Here is a 16866-nt window from a genome sequence, read left to right on the forward strand (position 1 = left end):
CCGATACCCTCTCATCTACTCTGTGGCTCAAAAGAAAGGTCAATCCAACTCGAACTTCATCAAACAAAAACTCAAAGATACATTCTTATTTGTTATAAATTAGTTCCCTTCACCCCCAATTTATCAAGTCAGTAGCCTACAAGCAACAGGTGCGCAGATGCAGAATGGCACTGACATCAGCCACCATGGGACCAGACCTCCAGAGTCATCACCCATCAGTCCCCCCAGAAGTCAACTCCTTGGCTAATCCCACCTGTGTCTTCATGATCGAAAAGGAACAGCGCTGGTCAAACAGAGCAACCTTGAACTCGATGCGCAAGTGGAATCAACACTGAGCTGTGCCCACCTAGAAAAGATGGCCAATGCCAAGGTAGAGAAGGACTCAGGGAGCTCGGCCTCTATCAACTAAACAGAAGAAAAGCTACTTTCACTGATCTCTAAGAGTGCTGGTTCCCACAGCAGCAGCGGGCTGCACGTTCTGGGGCCCCGGGACTGAACGGGGCACAGGGAAGGAGGTGCTCAGCACCGCTCCGGCCAGCACAGAGATGGACACAGCCCAGACGCCTGTGTGCCTGGTGCTCAGAACAAAGGTCGAGCAGAGGGAGATGCCCCGGACTGGTGAACAAGAGCTCTGCTCAGAGAGCGCCTCGGACGGGCAGGAGAGCCTGGGGAGAGGCAGGGACCCCAAGTCAGCTGTGCATTCTGCTCCCCACATCCTAAGCACATCAACATCAACCTCTCCCCCGCCAAGTGCTGACTCTGTGCCGAGCACTGCCCTAAGCACTTTCTGTATAATCTTTCCTTACACCTACTTAGTAAGTGTCTGGACTTCTCAGGGGTGGGACAGGCAGTGGGGCCAGGGGTCTCTCAGGAGCTAATAACCATAGGACCAGTGCGGTTCTGACTACAAGAATCAGTCTTTCTTGTCACAGGCAGGATTCTCTGAGGAAAAGGGATTCCTCCCTCCCTGGAAGTTAGCGTGAGATATGGCAGCTTCTGAAGTCTGCATAGGCAGCCCCATGAGTGATGCCCATCAGTGAAGCAGCTGGTGAGGTGGGGAGAGGGGGGCACCAGGGAAGCCCTGAAGCGGGGCGGAGGTCTCGAGCTTGGCACACACCTGAACACAGAAAGAACAGAGTGGCTCATCTTGAACCATTCCCTAGGTAATGGGCTAAATTGTGCCCCCCTCCCAACGAAAGACAGGTAAGTTGAAGTCCTAACCCCAGTGCATCAGAATGCGACCTTATTAAGAAAAAGGGCCTTGGGACGCCTGGGTGGCTCAGTTGGTTAAGCGGCTGCCTTCAGCTCAGGTCATGATCCCAGGGTCCTGGGATCGAGCCCCACATCAGGGTCCCTGCTCAGCGAGGAGCCTGCTTCTCCCTCTGTCTGCTGCTCCCCCTGCTTGTGTTCTCTTTCTGACAAATAAATAAAATCTTAAAAAAAAAAAAAAATAGGGCCTTTATAGAGGTCATTAGGGTTGGCCCTAGTCCAACAAGATGTTGTCTCTACAAGAAAGGAAATCTGCAGAGACAGACATGCACACAGAAAGATGATGGGAAGACAAGATAGCCTTGTGGCTGGAAGGACACATCTACAAGGCGGAGGGAAACTAAAGATCGCCAGCAAACTGGAGAAGGGAGAAGAGGCAAGGGAGGAGTTTTCCCCCAGAGCTCCGAGAGGGAGCACTGCCCTGCCAACACCTGGATTTCAGACTTGCAATCCCCAGAACTGTGAGGCGATACATCTCTAAGGGTTTTTTTTATTTAAAAAAAATTTTTTTTAAGATTTTATTTATTCATTCGACAGAGAGAGACACAGCAAGAGAGGGAACACAAGTAGGGGGAGTGGGAGAGGGAGAAGCAGGCTTCCTGCCCAGCAGGGAGCCCGAAGCGGGGCTCGATCAAAGGACCCTGGGACCAGGACCTGAGCTGAAGGCAGACGCTTAACGACTGAGCCACCCAGTTGCCCCACATCTCTATGTTTTACGCCACCCAGTTTGTGGTACTTTATCACAGCAAACCTGGGAAACTCAAGAGTCCATGTTGAAGCCAGTCTTTCTGAGAAACCCTTGGGCCCAAATGTGTCCTAGAACCCTCATTTTTTTGTTTTAGGAGGACCCTGACTATCTGAATTCTTGCCTTACGTTCCCAGGAGGGGCTTGGGGCAATGTTACATCTCTGCAGTCTGTATGAATAGTTATATTTAAGTGTTCTACACAAAAACCAGAAATGAGACTCTTCAAGTCTGTTCAGGTCAGGTTTTGCCATCAAATGAGTTTCCTACAAACCTACAAAAATATTCCCAGTTTCCAGGGCTTTTTGAATTTTGGAACTGATAAAGGAAGGATCTGGAACAGATAAGGGACTAAGGGCCTGTTCCACGTTGCAGAACAACCCTTAAAATACATATACTCCTAACGCCACCCTGCCAATCCCGTTCAGACTGCTCACAGAAACACAGCTGCCTGGGAACCCTGCAATTCCCCCCGGAAACAAAAGTATGCCCGCAACTCTTAAAAAAATAATTTGCAAAATGATTTTTTACTTTAGTTTTATCTCCAAGGCTATTACACATGCAAACAAACCACGAGGCCCCTGACCTTTCCATTATAAGGAGTTCTGAACATGTCACCACAAGGCTTTTTAAAATGCAATTTTTATTAAAAGAGCTGCAAAACGATTATGCTTCACGCTATCATCACAGGAAGAAAAGCAAGTATAATCAATACAAAGCCAGCCAGAGGATGATAATGCCCGACCTTAACTGTAGGGAGAGAGAACTGTCATCGAGCACACGTTCCCCTCCCCGCCTCCCAGTGATGCAATAAACGTACAGCACGTACTCACATGTGGACTTCCTGGCCCGTATGTTGTCAAGAAGAAAGGAAGTTTATAGAAGAAATAATAAAGCCTTTATCAGCATGAAATATCTCGGTTGACCTGCTTGTTCCTCACTGGTGTGACCACCACCCGAGCCCCTTACCGTATCTCCAAAGCTAGATGCACATGGGAGATTTCCCCCTTTTGTTCAGATATTTTAAAATCCTCCCTTAAGTTACTGTGCTAGATGAGACTGGATACTGAAGGACTCCCAAAGAGAGCCTATGGTGGGTTCTAGAATTGCTAATAGGGATTGGTCCTACCCACATCACCCTCACGTCGTAGAGGGTGTTTGAGCGTGAAGGTTTAGCCACTAGATGACTCTGTGGTATAGATGTATGTGTTTCTCCTTGTCCCTGTGACCCTGAAGAAGTGTTAGATAATCATGGGGTGAGAGCACACAGAATAGATTAAGAGAATTTATCCAGAATAAAATGCACCCTTCCCATAAAAACTATGGTGGTGAGACCTCTATTACACTGAAACAGGACATGGATCCTTGTTTTACTTGTACCCGATGCTTAAAAATTGCTATTAGGCAGTAAGTACAGAATCTAATTAAACCACTTGTCACCAACATCCACATCTGTCTGATTCCCCAAATATGCCAATCCCCTATCTTCCAAGTCTTCAGCCCACTTGCCCTGGGTGCATGCTTGCGTATTGGTGACTAGGTTTTCTCCCCTCATTCCAAGGGAAATCCAGGTAGCCAGCACCAACCCCCCTCTTCTTCCCCGAACAAAGCACCCTATACTAACCAGCTTCCCCATGCTCTACCCTCCTACGGTAGCGACCTTTCAGACCACTCCTTTGCCACCGAATCACATGGCCTTTCTGTATTATTTGCCCTTTCTCAAGTGTGTAAATCTTAGTTCTCTCAAACTATTTGCAAGACAATTAAGGCCACTGTCTACGTTTTAGGCTAGTCTGCATTTTCCACCAAACCTCTCAAAATAAATATTTCTTGGTTGCCTGACTTCCTACCCATCATTATGACAGGGTCACTTCTTCCTAGGGTCACACACTTGCAAACACGGTCTTGTGTGAGGTACCAAAAACCTGAATTTCTCAAGTTTATTGACCTCAAATTCTCATGCGGCTGGTGTGGATGGAGATACCACTGAACAGTGATCATAACAAAACATACTATATGCCACTTGAAGATGTAGCAGGTGTCACCACAAAAGGAGACACAATCTCTCCCCACACCGGGTCACTAGGGGATAAGGTATGTTACATTACCCCTAGCAAGGTGAGCATGCATATGCACTTCCCCATTCTGCAGGAATAATATTCAGTAACCATAATGAACAAGCAGTTTGAGACCTCGGCAATTAACGTTCAGGTAACAGCATGACTCCTTGTAAGTGAACACAAAACCCTGCCCAGACACATGCAGTCTAAATTTGAGAAATGGTATGCGTGGGGATAACTATGTATTCTAGCCAAATACCAATTATTACCTAATTAGATTTATACTCTATGTTCTGCAGTCTGTAATTCTGAGGACCTAAGGCTTGAGCGCTAGGCAAACAAATGAAGAAATCTCCTGCCCATCCAATCTCAGTGATTAAACACCTCGAGGATGAAATTCACTACAAGCCCCAACCTCCTCTACCCCACATCTTATTGGTGCAGCCAAATAGTAACCCAATTGCCCAAGCCCAACACGTAGCCATCGCCCACTGTGAATTGGTTCTTTGTAACGTACGAGACAAAGTCTGGAGAATACACGGTCTGACTCTGCGATGCCATCCCCCTGTGCCTTACACATGTAGCCAAGGGGGACGATTTTTCGTCCTCTAAACAAATCATGTTTTCCCTCTGCTGGAAATGTCCTGCGCCCACCTTGTGTGCATATGACCCTCACTCAACCTTAAAGACCAGCTCGTCAACTGTCTCTGAGAACACTGCCTAACTCCAAACCCCCACTCCTGTTGGTAGAAGCCAACCAGGATAGCAATCATTTACTTATGCGTCCGTTTTTGCTACTGGTCCGGAAAATCCTTTTGAACATGCATCCATGGCTTGGTCACTTGTGTATATGACATTCCAGTCACACAGTAGGTCTGCAGTAAGTCACTGCTTTACAGGGTATCATGATGGCCCGAGAGCAAGTTAGGCATATGGGGCCCTGGGGATAAGGTGGTTGGGATAAATCTCAAGCTATCTCGTAGCCAGATCCTGGAATATCACGGACTGTATCGTGGAACATGTGAGGTTTATTTTAAAATAAAATACTACTTTAAAAAGGAGTAAACTGGATGGAAACAAAACAGCCTCATTTGTGATTTCTTGGTTATTTTTCTCAAGTCATGACTGAAAACAAAGAAATGCAATAGTAATGGAGCAGAAGCCGAAAGAGAAGGATAATCTGCTCTTAGGGAGTTTGAACAAAAGGCAATTAATAAAGGATTAAGGCAAAGTAAAACCACAGTGGAGCAGTAACTGCAGCGTGCTGATTGCTGAAAACCAGAGTGGCAATTAGATAGGAAAAACCCACAATGGGTAAAACATTTGCTATGTCAATGAATAGCTGCAAGGAGCTTCAGAGAGCTATTCCCCTGTGCATAGACCTCTCTGTGTAACAGACGCCAGGAGGCTACACTCTGACCCTTAGAAAAAGGATGTAAGAAAGTCTCCGTTAGACTTTCATCTCAAAGTGGTGACAACTATCCAGCCAACGCCATTATCCTAATGCATGGTGTCCTATTAACAAGTCACCTCAATACATCGACAATTCAGAAGAAACCACAGCCTCCAGGAGACCAAAGTCAGGACCAGGAAAGCCCAGGGGAGGCTCCCTTCACAGACCCTCCCCTTCCTTCCTTCAAGAAATCTTCACTGAGCACCTACTACATCTCCGGCACTGGTCTAGGCCCCTGAGATACGCCCAGGAAAGAAACACTCAAGGCTCCCTCGCTCTGTGGAAGTTACACTCCAGCAAGTGGAGATCGTTGGTAAACACAGAATAAGTTCGTAAAGAACAGCGTGTTAGGCGCTAACACTTGAGACAAAGGGCTGATGCTGGGGGCCTTTGTGAAACAGTGATTTGAACAGCAACTTGAAGGGAATGAGAACGCATTCACGGGAGTTGAGAGAGAGACCCTCACAGAAATAGAAGAGTTGTGCATTTGACAAAGACAGGATGTTGTTCTCTCCTGGTTGCCTCAATTTACTTGACTTAGGGTAACACAGCCACGCAATTAAGGGCGTGAGCTCAGTCAGGAGTAAGACACACCTGGGGCTGCTTTCCAGTTCTGCTACTTGCAACTGGAAATCATCAGTGAATCTCATCCAACGGTGGCCAGGCTTCCAGACCCTTTCCCCTCCCTCTCAACAGTTAGCCTCAAGTTTTAAGACAGTAACAGTTTACGAGGGTTGGTTCTACAGGTTGCTATAATAAATCTTGACCTGAGAAAAAAAGACAATTATTGGAGGTCACAGAACCCTAACAACTCCATTTGGCAAAGGACAAACCTCGTGTCATGTCAATGGTGCAGCTCCGAGTTCAACCCTCTGCCCATGTACCTAGACCGCCACACCTATTGTAGGAATCACTCACTTTTATGCTACTCCATTGATGTGGATGCCCCTCATTTCTAATCAGACTAAGTGACACTTAAAAATGTTTGATGGGTGCAAATTTTTTTTCCAGGAAATACCTTCTCCTTTTGCTCTAAGATCAATGACCACTTACCCTTGTAGGCACCATAATGTGAGCTTTCTATGCAAAGGATGTTTTACAGGATATTTCAAAGCAACCATTACCCTAGTGCTGGCCACAATTTCCATACTAACCAAAACCAACCATACTGTAAAGTGTCAGGAGCTCCCATGCAGAAGGAAAAAAAGCTCACCTACCTGTACAATTGTTAGACCCTCCTCCTGATTTCATTTCTTTAGATACCCTCACACTGCCTTCAATTACAGTACCTGTTCACTTGGCTACTGGTCTCCCCCCACCAGGATGCAGCTCCCTGAGGGGGGTGGAAGGGGCAGGTGACCACACGAGGCTGTGCAGCCTGCCCAGCACCCAGAACCTGAATGGCCCCTGAGGCCGTATTTGTTGAATAACTGAGTAAGTTTGACCTCAAGGCTGGGAGGCCATTCGGGCTCTAACTGGTGCATGCTCAGTATGGGAGCTCGAAAATTGCTTTTCATTTTGTTCCCTGCCCACACATCTCCCCTCCCTTAAAAAAAAAAAAGGCAGAGCCAAATATAGGATGTGCCCAAGCACAACAAAAGGGTGAGTTAATTATGACGCAGTTAACACCTAGGATTAGGCCAGGACCTGCTGCTGGGGGCAGAGGAGGAGGCTGGAGGCTCCAGCCCAGAGAGGGGTAAGGGGCTGCACTGCTTACAACTGCATGGAGGAACCCCACTGCTAAGTCTGTGGCTCTTACCCCTCAATGGGTTATTGCTAAACCAAGATGGTGGCTTTGTCACCAAACCTCCCGCCTTATATTCAAGCTAAAGTTGAATATAAACAGCAATATCCCTTCAGTAGCAGGGTGATGCATATCTCGAGGGAGCTGGAGTTTCACAAAGGTGACAGAGCCTCTTCTGGGTCCCCCCTCTCTCTGACACACCTCCCTGCTTTACATAACCTTTCTAGCCATCAAGTTCTTCCCCACCCCACCCCACCCCCGAAACAGAGTTGCACTGGCACACACGGGAAGAAAACTATTCTACCTTTGGTATGTGGCTTCCCATCTGTGAACAAAGAACTGAAAAGAAAAATGTTTTTAAACCAGCTAACATAATTAGAGGACATGTTTTCCTGGTCTCATTAATCTTACAAATCAATTAAGTCTTAATTATCTTTGATGGCCATCTTCACTCAGCCCAGTTCTTAACAGCTGTGAAAGTTTGTTTTTTTAAATCAGGTAAAAACAAGGGGGGAATCAACCTTGAAAGAATTGTAGCTCAGCAAAAACTGCCAATGTAGGAAAAAAGAGGTACCCCTCAGTGTCTAGCACATAGATACGTCATATTTGGTAACCGACAGGCTGAAAAAGAAGAGGAATCATTGTAAAGTAATGAACAAGACATTACACCTGTCTTAAACAGCCTGGTCAAGAAGTTAAAAGTCACACAAATAGAACACCAGATGGACAGTGTCCAAAGAGAGCACCCTTCCTTCGGATACACTGCTCGCTGATGGACACAGGTATAAACCTCAACACGAAAGGGCAACAGGGGAGAAGGAGGAATATATTAAAGTACATTGAAGCCACCACACCGTTCCCTTTAATGAAGCCAGAGACCTCACTGAGTCTCGTTTATCTACTCAGCCCAGCAGATCTTGGCCAAAATAAATTCCCCGACCTTGGTTAATTGAGCGGAAGGTTCAAATCCCTGCAACTGGCAAATGCTCCTCAAGATCACAGCCCCAGGACTCTGCACAGCCTCTGCTCCCAATTCTATGACCAAACGCCCTCACACTGTGACCGGGTTTCCAGGCACTGACCTGAGTCAGCCGTGGTTTATAATTCCATGTGATCCCTTGCCTGCAGCAAGCCCAGTGAGTAACAGTGAGATGGGCAGGACAACCGAAATCATTGCAAGTGGTGCTCTTCTATGTACTTCGACAAAGATCCGTCTACCCAACTTGCATCTGTCATCTGTGTTTCCACTTAGTGTGAAGTGACACTGTTAACTGCCTCTGGGGTGTGATGCTAGTCACAGGTCTCATGTGCCCTTCCAAACATTTCCATTGAGTCTTCCATGCTCTAGATGAAAAATCAATCCTTTGTTTTCAGGGATGATGTCAATCAGGTGCTGGAATTTTTATTTCAACTTTTTTTTTTTTTAAAGATTTTTATTTATTTGACAGAGAGACACAGTGAGAGAGGAACACAAGCAGGGTAAGTGGGGGAGAGAGAGAAGCAGGCTCCCCGCGGAGTACGGAGCCCGATGCGGGGCTCGATCCCAGGACCCTGGGATCGTGACCTGAGCCGAAGGCAGACGCTTAATGACTGAGCCACCCAGGCGCCCCTCTTTCAACTTTTTTAATTCCAGTATAATTAAGTGTTTTATATGAGTTTCAGGTGTATGATATAATGATTCAACAATTCTATACATTCTTCAGTGCTCATCACAGTTAAGTGTCCTCTTAGGAGATGGAATTTTTACTTTTCTTCCCGTAACTGCCTCTAACATGAATAACAGCTCATCCGTCACAGCTGAGAGTACAGCTCATGGTTACCTGAAAAGATCTCATGATTAGTTGGGCTGATCTAGTTTTGGCAACAACAGCAGGGCAGGAGGAATTTTCTAAAAGATCTAGAACCTCGGGCCTTTAAAGGATTCAGAAACAAAGTCCTCTTTGATTTCAAGAGGGGCAGTCTCAACTCAAGACTGACCCACAAGTCCCGGCCAGTGCGCAGGATCACACAGGGAACTGTTTACCTGTGCTCCCAAGAAAAACAGGCCAAGCACTCAAGGAGCACAAATATTTACAGTAGGTGAAGGCGTGCCAAGTGACTCCCTTTGGAATTCTGAGCCACTGAGAACATAGTTGAGGGTGATTCTGAAAACACTTGAGAACACGTGTTGCTGTCTTCACCATGAATGTGAATGACCTCAGAAGCCTTTGGGATCCAAGGTGAGAGATGAGCTGGCTTGCTTTGGGCTGACTTATAGAGTGGGACATCCTTTACATTGCTGGCACTTAAAATCACTGCTAGCTAACCCAAAATGCACAAGGAGGGAAATCACAAGGAGGAAAAAGATTTCTGCTAAGGTGAAGGCAATGACATGTAAATGCCTTCACCTGAAAATGGATTTGGAAAAGCCCTAAACGGTACAGACGATAGAAGAAACACTGCCTGGAATGAAATTCAAGAAAAAAAGTTAAAACAACCCTGCTCTCCCAACACAACTATCATGATCACAAAAGCCTCTGTTATCAACCACCTCTAAGAGGTTGTCAATCAGTATACAGGGTTCCCCACGATCACCATACCCACCCAAACAAACCACTTTAGGATGAAATGTTTATAGTCCTCCAATCGGAAATTCCTATCATTCCACTCCTGCCTTCATTTTATGTATTATATTCCATGCCAACAAAAGAATGTCCTAAACATGCTATTTTAAATCAACATTTCAGTTGCAAGATAGGACTCCAAAAAAAACCCACCTTGATTTAAAAAAATCGATAACATGTGTAAGACTCATTCCCCTTTCTTTTCTCCTAAATAGAAAGGATTTTTTCCCCCTCACCTCTTGATTTCACCAGCTTACTCAGATTCTTATGGGAATTAAAGTTCACCTTGCCCTCCCCACAAACACTTAAAGGAGGGGGTACAAAACCACACAGGTTCTTTAAATTCCCTTTTCTCTTATTGTTTGGATGCTTGTTTTTGTCTGTCTGATTGGCACAGTCTAACTCAAACACCTGTGGACAACCTGCTTCTCCATTTGAAAAGTATTTTATTAAAGGATGACTCAGATTTGACTATAGGCTTTGCCATCTCACATGGTCGATACATTTTTATTTATTGTCTTAAAATTCCATCAGTCTTTTTTTTTTTTTTAAAGATTTTATTTACTTGAGAGAGACAATGAGATAGAGAGAGCATGAGAGGGGGGAGGGTCAGAGGGAGAAGCAGACTCCCCGCCGAGCAGGGAACCCGATGCGGGACTCGATCCTGGGACTCCAGGATCATGACCTGAGCCGAAGACAGTCGCTCAACCAACTGAGCCACCCAGGCGCCCAAAATTCCATTAGTCTTAACATTTAACATTAGGAATACTTGTTTGAAAGTAACCTGGCTCATTAATATGAAGGTGTGGCCTGCACTCCAATTTATTTCAGGCTTTGGCAACACTCACCGACACACACTAACTAGTTAACTAACAGTTTATGAATCACCATCAAATGAGACAGTAAAGAAACAGAAAAATCACGTGTTAATCATAAAGTCTACTTGTACGTATGAGTAGTAAGGGTGGGAAAATGACAGCAAAACCTCAAGGAAAAACTCAGTTGAATATGGGCTTTTTGTTCTCTCAAACCAATCGTAATAACAATGACAATAATAAATGCATCCAGAACAAGTTATGAAAGCCAATACTAAGGGGAAGAAAGATTTCTCACCACCAACTAACAATTCAGATATAAGCCATAAATAACTCTCCAAGCCAACCATTTCCAACCTAAGATGTTATTTTCATTTGAAGCCAAACAGAGCTGGTGTCTCCCTCTCCTCCAGTGAAATTTCTAAGTCAGAAGTACTCAAAGAGAGACCCACAACAGAACAGGAAGAAAAACAATTGTTTCTTCCTAAACCACTGACTTCTAACCGAAGTAGTCTACACTTTCCATTATTTTCACAAAGAAAACAAAGGTATCCATCGTGCTTTCGTTTTGAGAATAAAAAGTGTACGTTTTTCTAATCAAGACAGAGGTAAGAAAGCAGAAGGATAGAAATCAGGAGACTTCAGATCACAACTCTTTCCAAGTTTCATTCTTCGCCTACCATCCCATCCATACAAAGCAAGGGTAAAAGTGATCAACCACAGCTAACCCTGAACACTGAAAAGTAATTTATCACGGAAAATCTTGGTATGTGCTAGAAAAAAATGCCGCTGACATCCAAACAGCCCTACACCAAAATCAAACTCCGTGCCAACAGATGTTATGCATTCATATAACAAACATACAGTGGCGTCTTTGTTCTTACCTATAATTGTCCTCAGGGCTCATGAAAAACAAGCCATCTGTCCTGCCGGGAAACGTCTGGTGGGGCCGTGTGAGCAGCCACACGGCTGGCAAGCTAATCTACCTGGACGACCCTGGGGCTCCTGGCCTGGTCTTCTTCCTTCCTGGTGTGGAAATGCTGCCCGCACACACCTCTGCCGGCACTCGGGGACCACCAGGAAGCCTCCGCACAACTGAGGAGGAACGCGGGGAGCGTGCTACTTATATGGATGAGTCACTTTAATGACAGCTAGAGAGAAGTGCTTGTTGGTGGAGAAGGAGTTGACTCAAGCTCCACCCCGACCGTAAGGCTTAGGGAACTCCGCCCAGCTCGGCAATTAGCTTCCACCGCCCGGCGCCCTAACGTTAGGTTACCAAGTGGCGCTTCCCACTGGGGAGGAGGACGACCAAGTCCCGGTTTACTGAACAGGACGGGCGATAACCGGACAGCACATGGTGCTGGTCATAACTGTAACTGGGGCTGTGCGGTTTTGTTCATTTAAAGCTGCGCCCCAGTTTTCTGGGAAGACAGGCCGTAGAGGTCTGCCCTTCACCTTCACAAGGAACTCGGCTTCTCTCCAGTTCCCTCGCGTAAGGCCCCCACACACCAGACACACCTGCTGGACCTCAAAAAGCTGAAAGTCGTCTTTTTTTAAAGATTTTTTTATTTTTAACTAATCTCTATACTCAATGTGGGGCTCGAACTCACAACCCTGGGGTCAAGAGTCACATGTTCCACGAACTGAGCCAGCCAGGCGCCCCAAAAGCTGAGTCTTGAAGGGGCAAGAGGCCAGAGCAAAGGTAATTATGATGCAAACGACAACACCTTACAGAACTGACAGGGTGGGGGGACGGATTTGGTGTCACCGGAGAGCACCGCCCTATAAACCAATCTACCATCTCTGGTGGGCAAACCCACTTTCAGATTAACCAGCTGGGTGTGCTTAGGTCTAGACTGAGGGCACTGAGTGAGGGCAGGTGGAGCTCCCCTTGGTACTTCTTCAGCGCTGTGTACCGCTGGAGGGGTACAGTTTATAGACCTGACCACCCTTCACTGGACTCCCGGGGACCAAAACGTGTGCTCTTTGGCTTGTGACTGGCACTGAGCTCCACCTCCTCTGCTCATGCCCAAAGCCAAGTCGGAACCCATGTCTACAACCCCAGCAGGCGTGGCTGAGATAGGAAGTGTCCCCACTTGCAACAGAAAGCTAACTTTCTACATTAACTCAAATTTGGTGGCACGCTCACTCATGAACTACTCTAGGCACGTCAGCCGAGAACCTCTAAACTAGACTTTCAAGTTCCCACAGGGGCTCAAAGGCCGGGATTCCCTGAGGTGCTGGGCCGAGGCAGATCGCCAGGGGAGTCGGCGACCTCTCGTGGCTGGGAGGATCACTGAGGGCTTGCTGGAGGACATCTGCCCCGGGTTACCTCTAGAAACCCTGCCTCCAAATACACCTGCACAGACAGGCTGACCGCTGCAGCCATTTTTAGTAGAAATCTTGAAAACAACAAGGGAAATACCCAAAGCTTTTAGTATTCAGCAGGTGAGGACACACAAGTGCTAAACACCACATTTAAGAGCAACAACTCCATCTCTGACTCTACCTAAAATCACAAAATTAAGCTGGTTCACATTTACACACTGGCTGGAAGGTTAAAAAAATAAGAACCACAATATACTATAAGAAAATACACCTAAACCAGCTAAATAAGTTATTTAGCAATTTGCCTGTTCCATTAAAGATAAAAGGCACTGGGGTGTCTGGCTGGCTCAGTCGGAGGAACGTGTGACTCTTGATCTCGGGGTCGTGGGTTCGAGCCCCACACAGGGTGTAGAGATTACTAAAAACAAATAAATAAATGTAGGGGGGGAAAAGGCATCTATCCTTCCCATCAAATGTTACCCAACTGTTATGGGCTGAGAATCGTGTCCCCATCCCTACTCTACCCCAAATGCTTAGGTTGAAGTTCTAACCCTTAGTTCCTCAGAATGTGATTGTGTTTGGAGAGAGGGTCTTCAAAAAAGTAACTGAGCCACAGTGAAATCTTCAGGGTATCTTCAGGGTGGGCTTTTAGTCCAGTATGACTGATGTTCTCACAGGAGAAAACACGGACACAGACAGGAGCAGTATGAAGACCATGTGAAGAGACAGGGACAGGATAGGCCATCTACAAGCCAAGAGGAGGGACTTTGTAAGAAATCAATCCAGCTGACACCTTGCTCTCAGCATTTTAGCTCCCTCAACTGTGAGAAAATAAATTTGTTGTTTAAGCCACCCAACCTGTGGTACTTTGTTATATAGCCTTAGCAAGCTAATGCACTAATGATAAAATCACTTAATTCTAACTATGAATATAAAAAACGAAGACAGATTTCACATTTTTGATGAATAGCTATTCTCCCACAGCCGAGCACTTCATTATAGTATTTTTACTCCCTCCCTGTCTACTGAGGCTCTGCCTTGAATAACGCCTAGAAAGCCTTATTCTGGGGGCGCCTGGGTGGCTCAGTTGGTTAAGCGACTGCCTTCGGCTCAGGTCATGATCCTGGAGTCCCTGGATCGAGTCCCGCATCGGGCTCCCTGCTCGGCTGGGGGTCTGCTTCTCCCTCTGACCCTCCTCCCTCTCATGCTCTCTGTCTCAAATAAATAAAATCTTTAAAAAAAAAAAAAAAAGAAAGCCTTATTCTGGCCAAAGGACAAAGAAACGTCTACAAGTGACGCTCTCCAACTCCAATTCGGCCACTTCCATTTACAGTCAAACTTACAGACCAAGTGGTCTCCATCCACGTCGTTCTCCTCAACCCACAGAAATCAGCTTCGGCTCAACCGCCACGAAAATGCAACTAAACCCATCGACAACAATCTTAGCATTGAATTAAGAGATGTTAACAACGGAGGAAATGTAAGAAGTCTCAGTTGGGGTCCCTCTGTCTAAAGAGGCACCTGGAGCGCAACCACAATGTGATGTAGGTTTGACCCAAAGGTTCAGTCCTAATCTAGTGTTAGTATCCCTGCCCCACTATGCTATTAACTGAGGATAGCCTGAAATGATCGAATCTCTGCAATATTCCCGAAAGGAAATCTACTGCTCTACAGAGCAGCTATAATGCAGGGAGAGACAAGGGTATGGACACTGGATAACTAATGGAGTGTGGCCAAGGTCGGAGAGGAAGCCCCCAAAACCCCGGCTTCTTCAACTTGGGCTCCATTTGGGGGTCAGGTACTTCTTCATTGGGGGGGACCGTTCTGTGCATTGTAGGATGTTCAGCAGCATCCCTAGTCTCCACCCACTAGACAGAGCTCTCCCCAGGGGTGACAACCAAAAATCTCTCCAGACACTGCTAAGTGTCCCCTGGGAGGCAAAGTTGAGAACCGCCGGGTTAAAAGAACAGGACTTTGTGCAGAGGGGAGGAGTTGGTGGCCCTGGAAAAGGGGTGGGGTCAGCCACTTCTGAGATGGTATAGAAGAAGAAAGGACAAATGCGGTTGTAGACAGGGCAGGAATGAGGGACAGGGAAGGACAGTATATAGTATTTCTCCCTCTGAGGGTTGTTTTTTTGTGATTCATTGCTTTGTTTTTTCCAAAGAAGTAGAAGACCAGGCCATGGGCTGAGAGTGAGAGAATTACAGATTCAAGAGAGTCAAGAATACCAAAGTCTGGAAGAGCTAGAGAGCAAATGGGATCGGAGCAGGGCTGAGTCAAGCACACTCTAAAGTCAGATGGAAGACAGTCCCATAAATTCAGCGCGGCCCCAGCATGGGTCACACTGCAGGACCCCCCTGCATGTCGGAGGATCCAGGAAGGTACGGAAGCCAACTGGATGAGTGCAGCTGGGGTCCCTACAGAGGTGTGGACACAGGGTGCCACAGATATGCTGTGGTTTTCAAGGCTATTGTGGTTTGCAGTGGGCAGGGCAACCTAGGGTTACTGGAAACTGGAAACAAGGAATGAGCTGCAGCAGAGTAAAGATAAGGAAAGCCTCAGACGGGGGCATTGCTGAAAAGGAAATCAAGATCCTACAGACAATCTAGAAGGCTAACGACACTCTCCCTTTGACTTAATAGTTCCAATCCAAGGAATCTTTCCTAAGGAAATAATCAGGGATCTAGTCAAGTTACACAGACCAGTAAATTCCTTATGAAAACTAAGAAACTATATACAACCTTAAATGACCAACAGCAGAGAAAATAAATTACAGATATCTGTATGTTCATATCCTCAAAGAACATTTTACAACATGGGAAAAATACTGTTAAGAAATAGAAGCTATAAAACTCTATAGAACATAGTCCAGTTTTTAAATTTTACATATATGCAAGTATACATTTTTATAGCTTCTGAGTTTTAATCTCCATTAACGGAACAGCAGACACCAGATTTCCAAGCTTAAAAAAAAAAAAAAATAGGGGCACCTGGGTGACTCGGTTGTTAAGCATCTGCCTTCAGCTCAGGTCATGGTCCCAGGGTCCTGGGATGGAGTCCCACATCGGGCTCCCTGCTCAGCAGGAAGCCTGCTTCTCCCTCCCCCACTCCCCCTGCTTGTGTTCCCTCTTTCGCTGTGTCTCTGTCAAATAAATAAATAAAATCTTTTAAATAAATAAATAAATCATAAGGAAATAATTAAGACTCTTGGAGAAGACCTAACAAAAGGAGTGGGTCAGAGAGGAAAGAAGGGGAGCCAGGAGCTAAGGGAGTCAAGGGTCAAGGGCTACAAGAAGGTTGAAGAGGAACATGCTGAGAAAATATACATCTCTGGATTTGATGAACAGGAAGTTATTGGTGTCTTGAGATGAGTACTTCAGTTTCACAGTGCGGGCAACATGCAGTTAGCAAAGGGAGTGGAAGGGATTCTTTCCTGGAATTCCCCACAGAAGGGAAGCCTGTGAATGGGGGGGGGCGGGGGGGCGCGCGCCGCGTCGTCCTCCCAGAAGTGTGCCAATAGGAAAGACTGCTTCTATTCTTATTCTATTCTCACTTACATCCCTTGGGGATCTATTTTCCAAATTTAAATTTCAAAATAATGTTTAAAATTCAGGGCAATTCTGCATTGCTTACAATGAAACGGGTATTTTTATGGCTTCCAGTGATTCTGACATATTACTAAAAAGGTTACTCAGTATCGTTTACTACACTTAGGAGATTGGTATAAGGTGGAATCTTACAAAATACCACAAAGGGTCACAATGGATCAGTATTTTCTGATGGAAAGCAGAGGAAGTATACAAAAGATGAATTTTAAGTTAATATAATCAAAAGGAAAGTGTGAAGGCTG

General features: G+C 45.9%; 1 protein-coding gene across 4 annotated transcripts in view; it reads right to left on the reverse strand.

The window, feature by feature from the left end:
* Positions 1 to 16866, reverse strand: part of NEDD4L (NEDD4 like E3 ubiquitin protein ligase) — a 335626-nt gene that overhangs the window by 161434 nt on the left and 157326 nt on the right. The window contains exon 1 of one of the 4 annotated variants that reach the window (XM_045886636.3): positions 11573 to 11703. The exons of the other annotated variants lie outside the window; for them this stretch is intronic. Within the exon in view, the coding sequence (XP_045742592.1) occupies positions 11573 to 11595 (23 nt within the window). The 5' untranslated portion in view covers positions 11596 to 11703. Of the gene's footprint in view, positions 1 to 11572; positions 11704 to 16866 lie in introns of those variants that run through there. 4 annotated transcript variants of the gene reach the window in all.

This window comes from Mirounga angustirostris, unplaced genomic scaffold (genome assembly GCF_029215605.1).
Source record: "Mirounga angustirostris isolate CCGP_5_RB_7025 unplaced genomic scaffold, mMirAng1.0.hap1 SCAF_14, whole genome shotgun sequence".
Taxonomy (NCBI): domain Eukaryota; kingdom Metazoa; phylum Chordata; class Mammalia; order Carnivora; family Phocidae; genus Mirounga; species Mirounga angustirostris.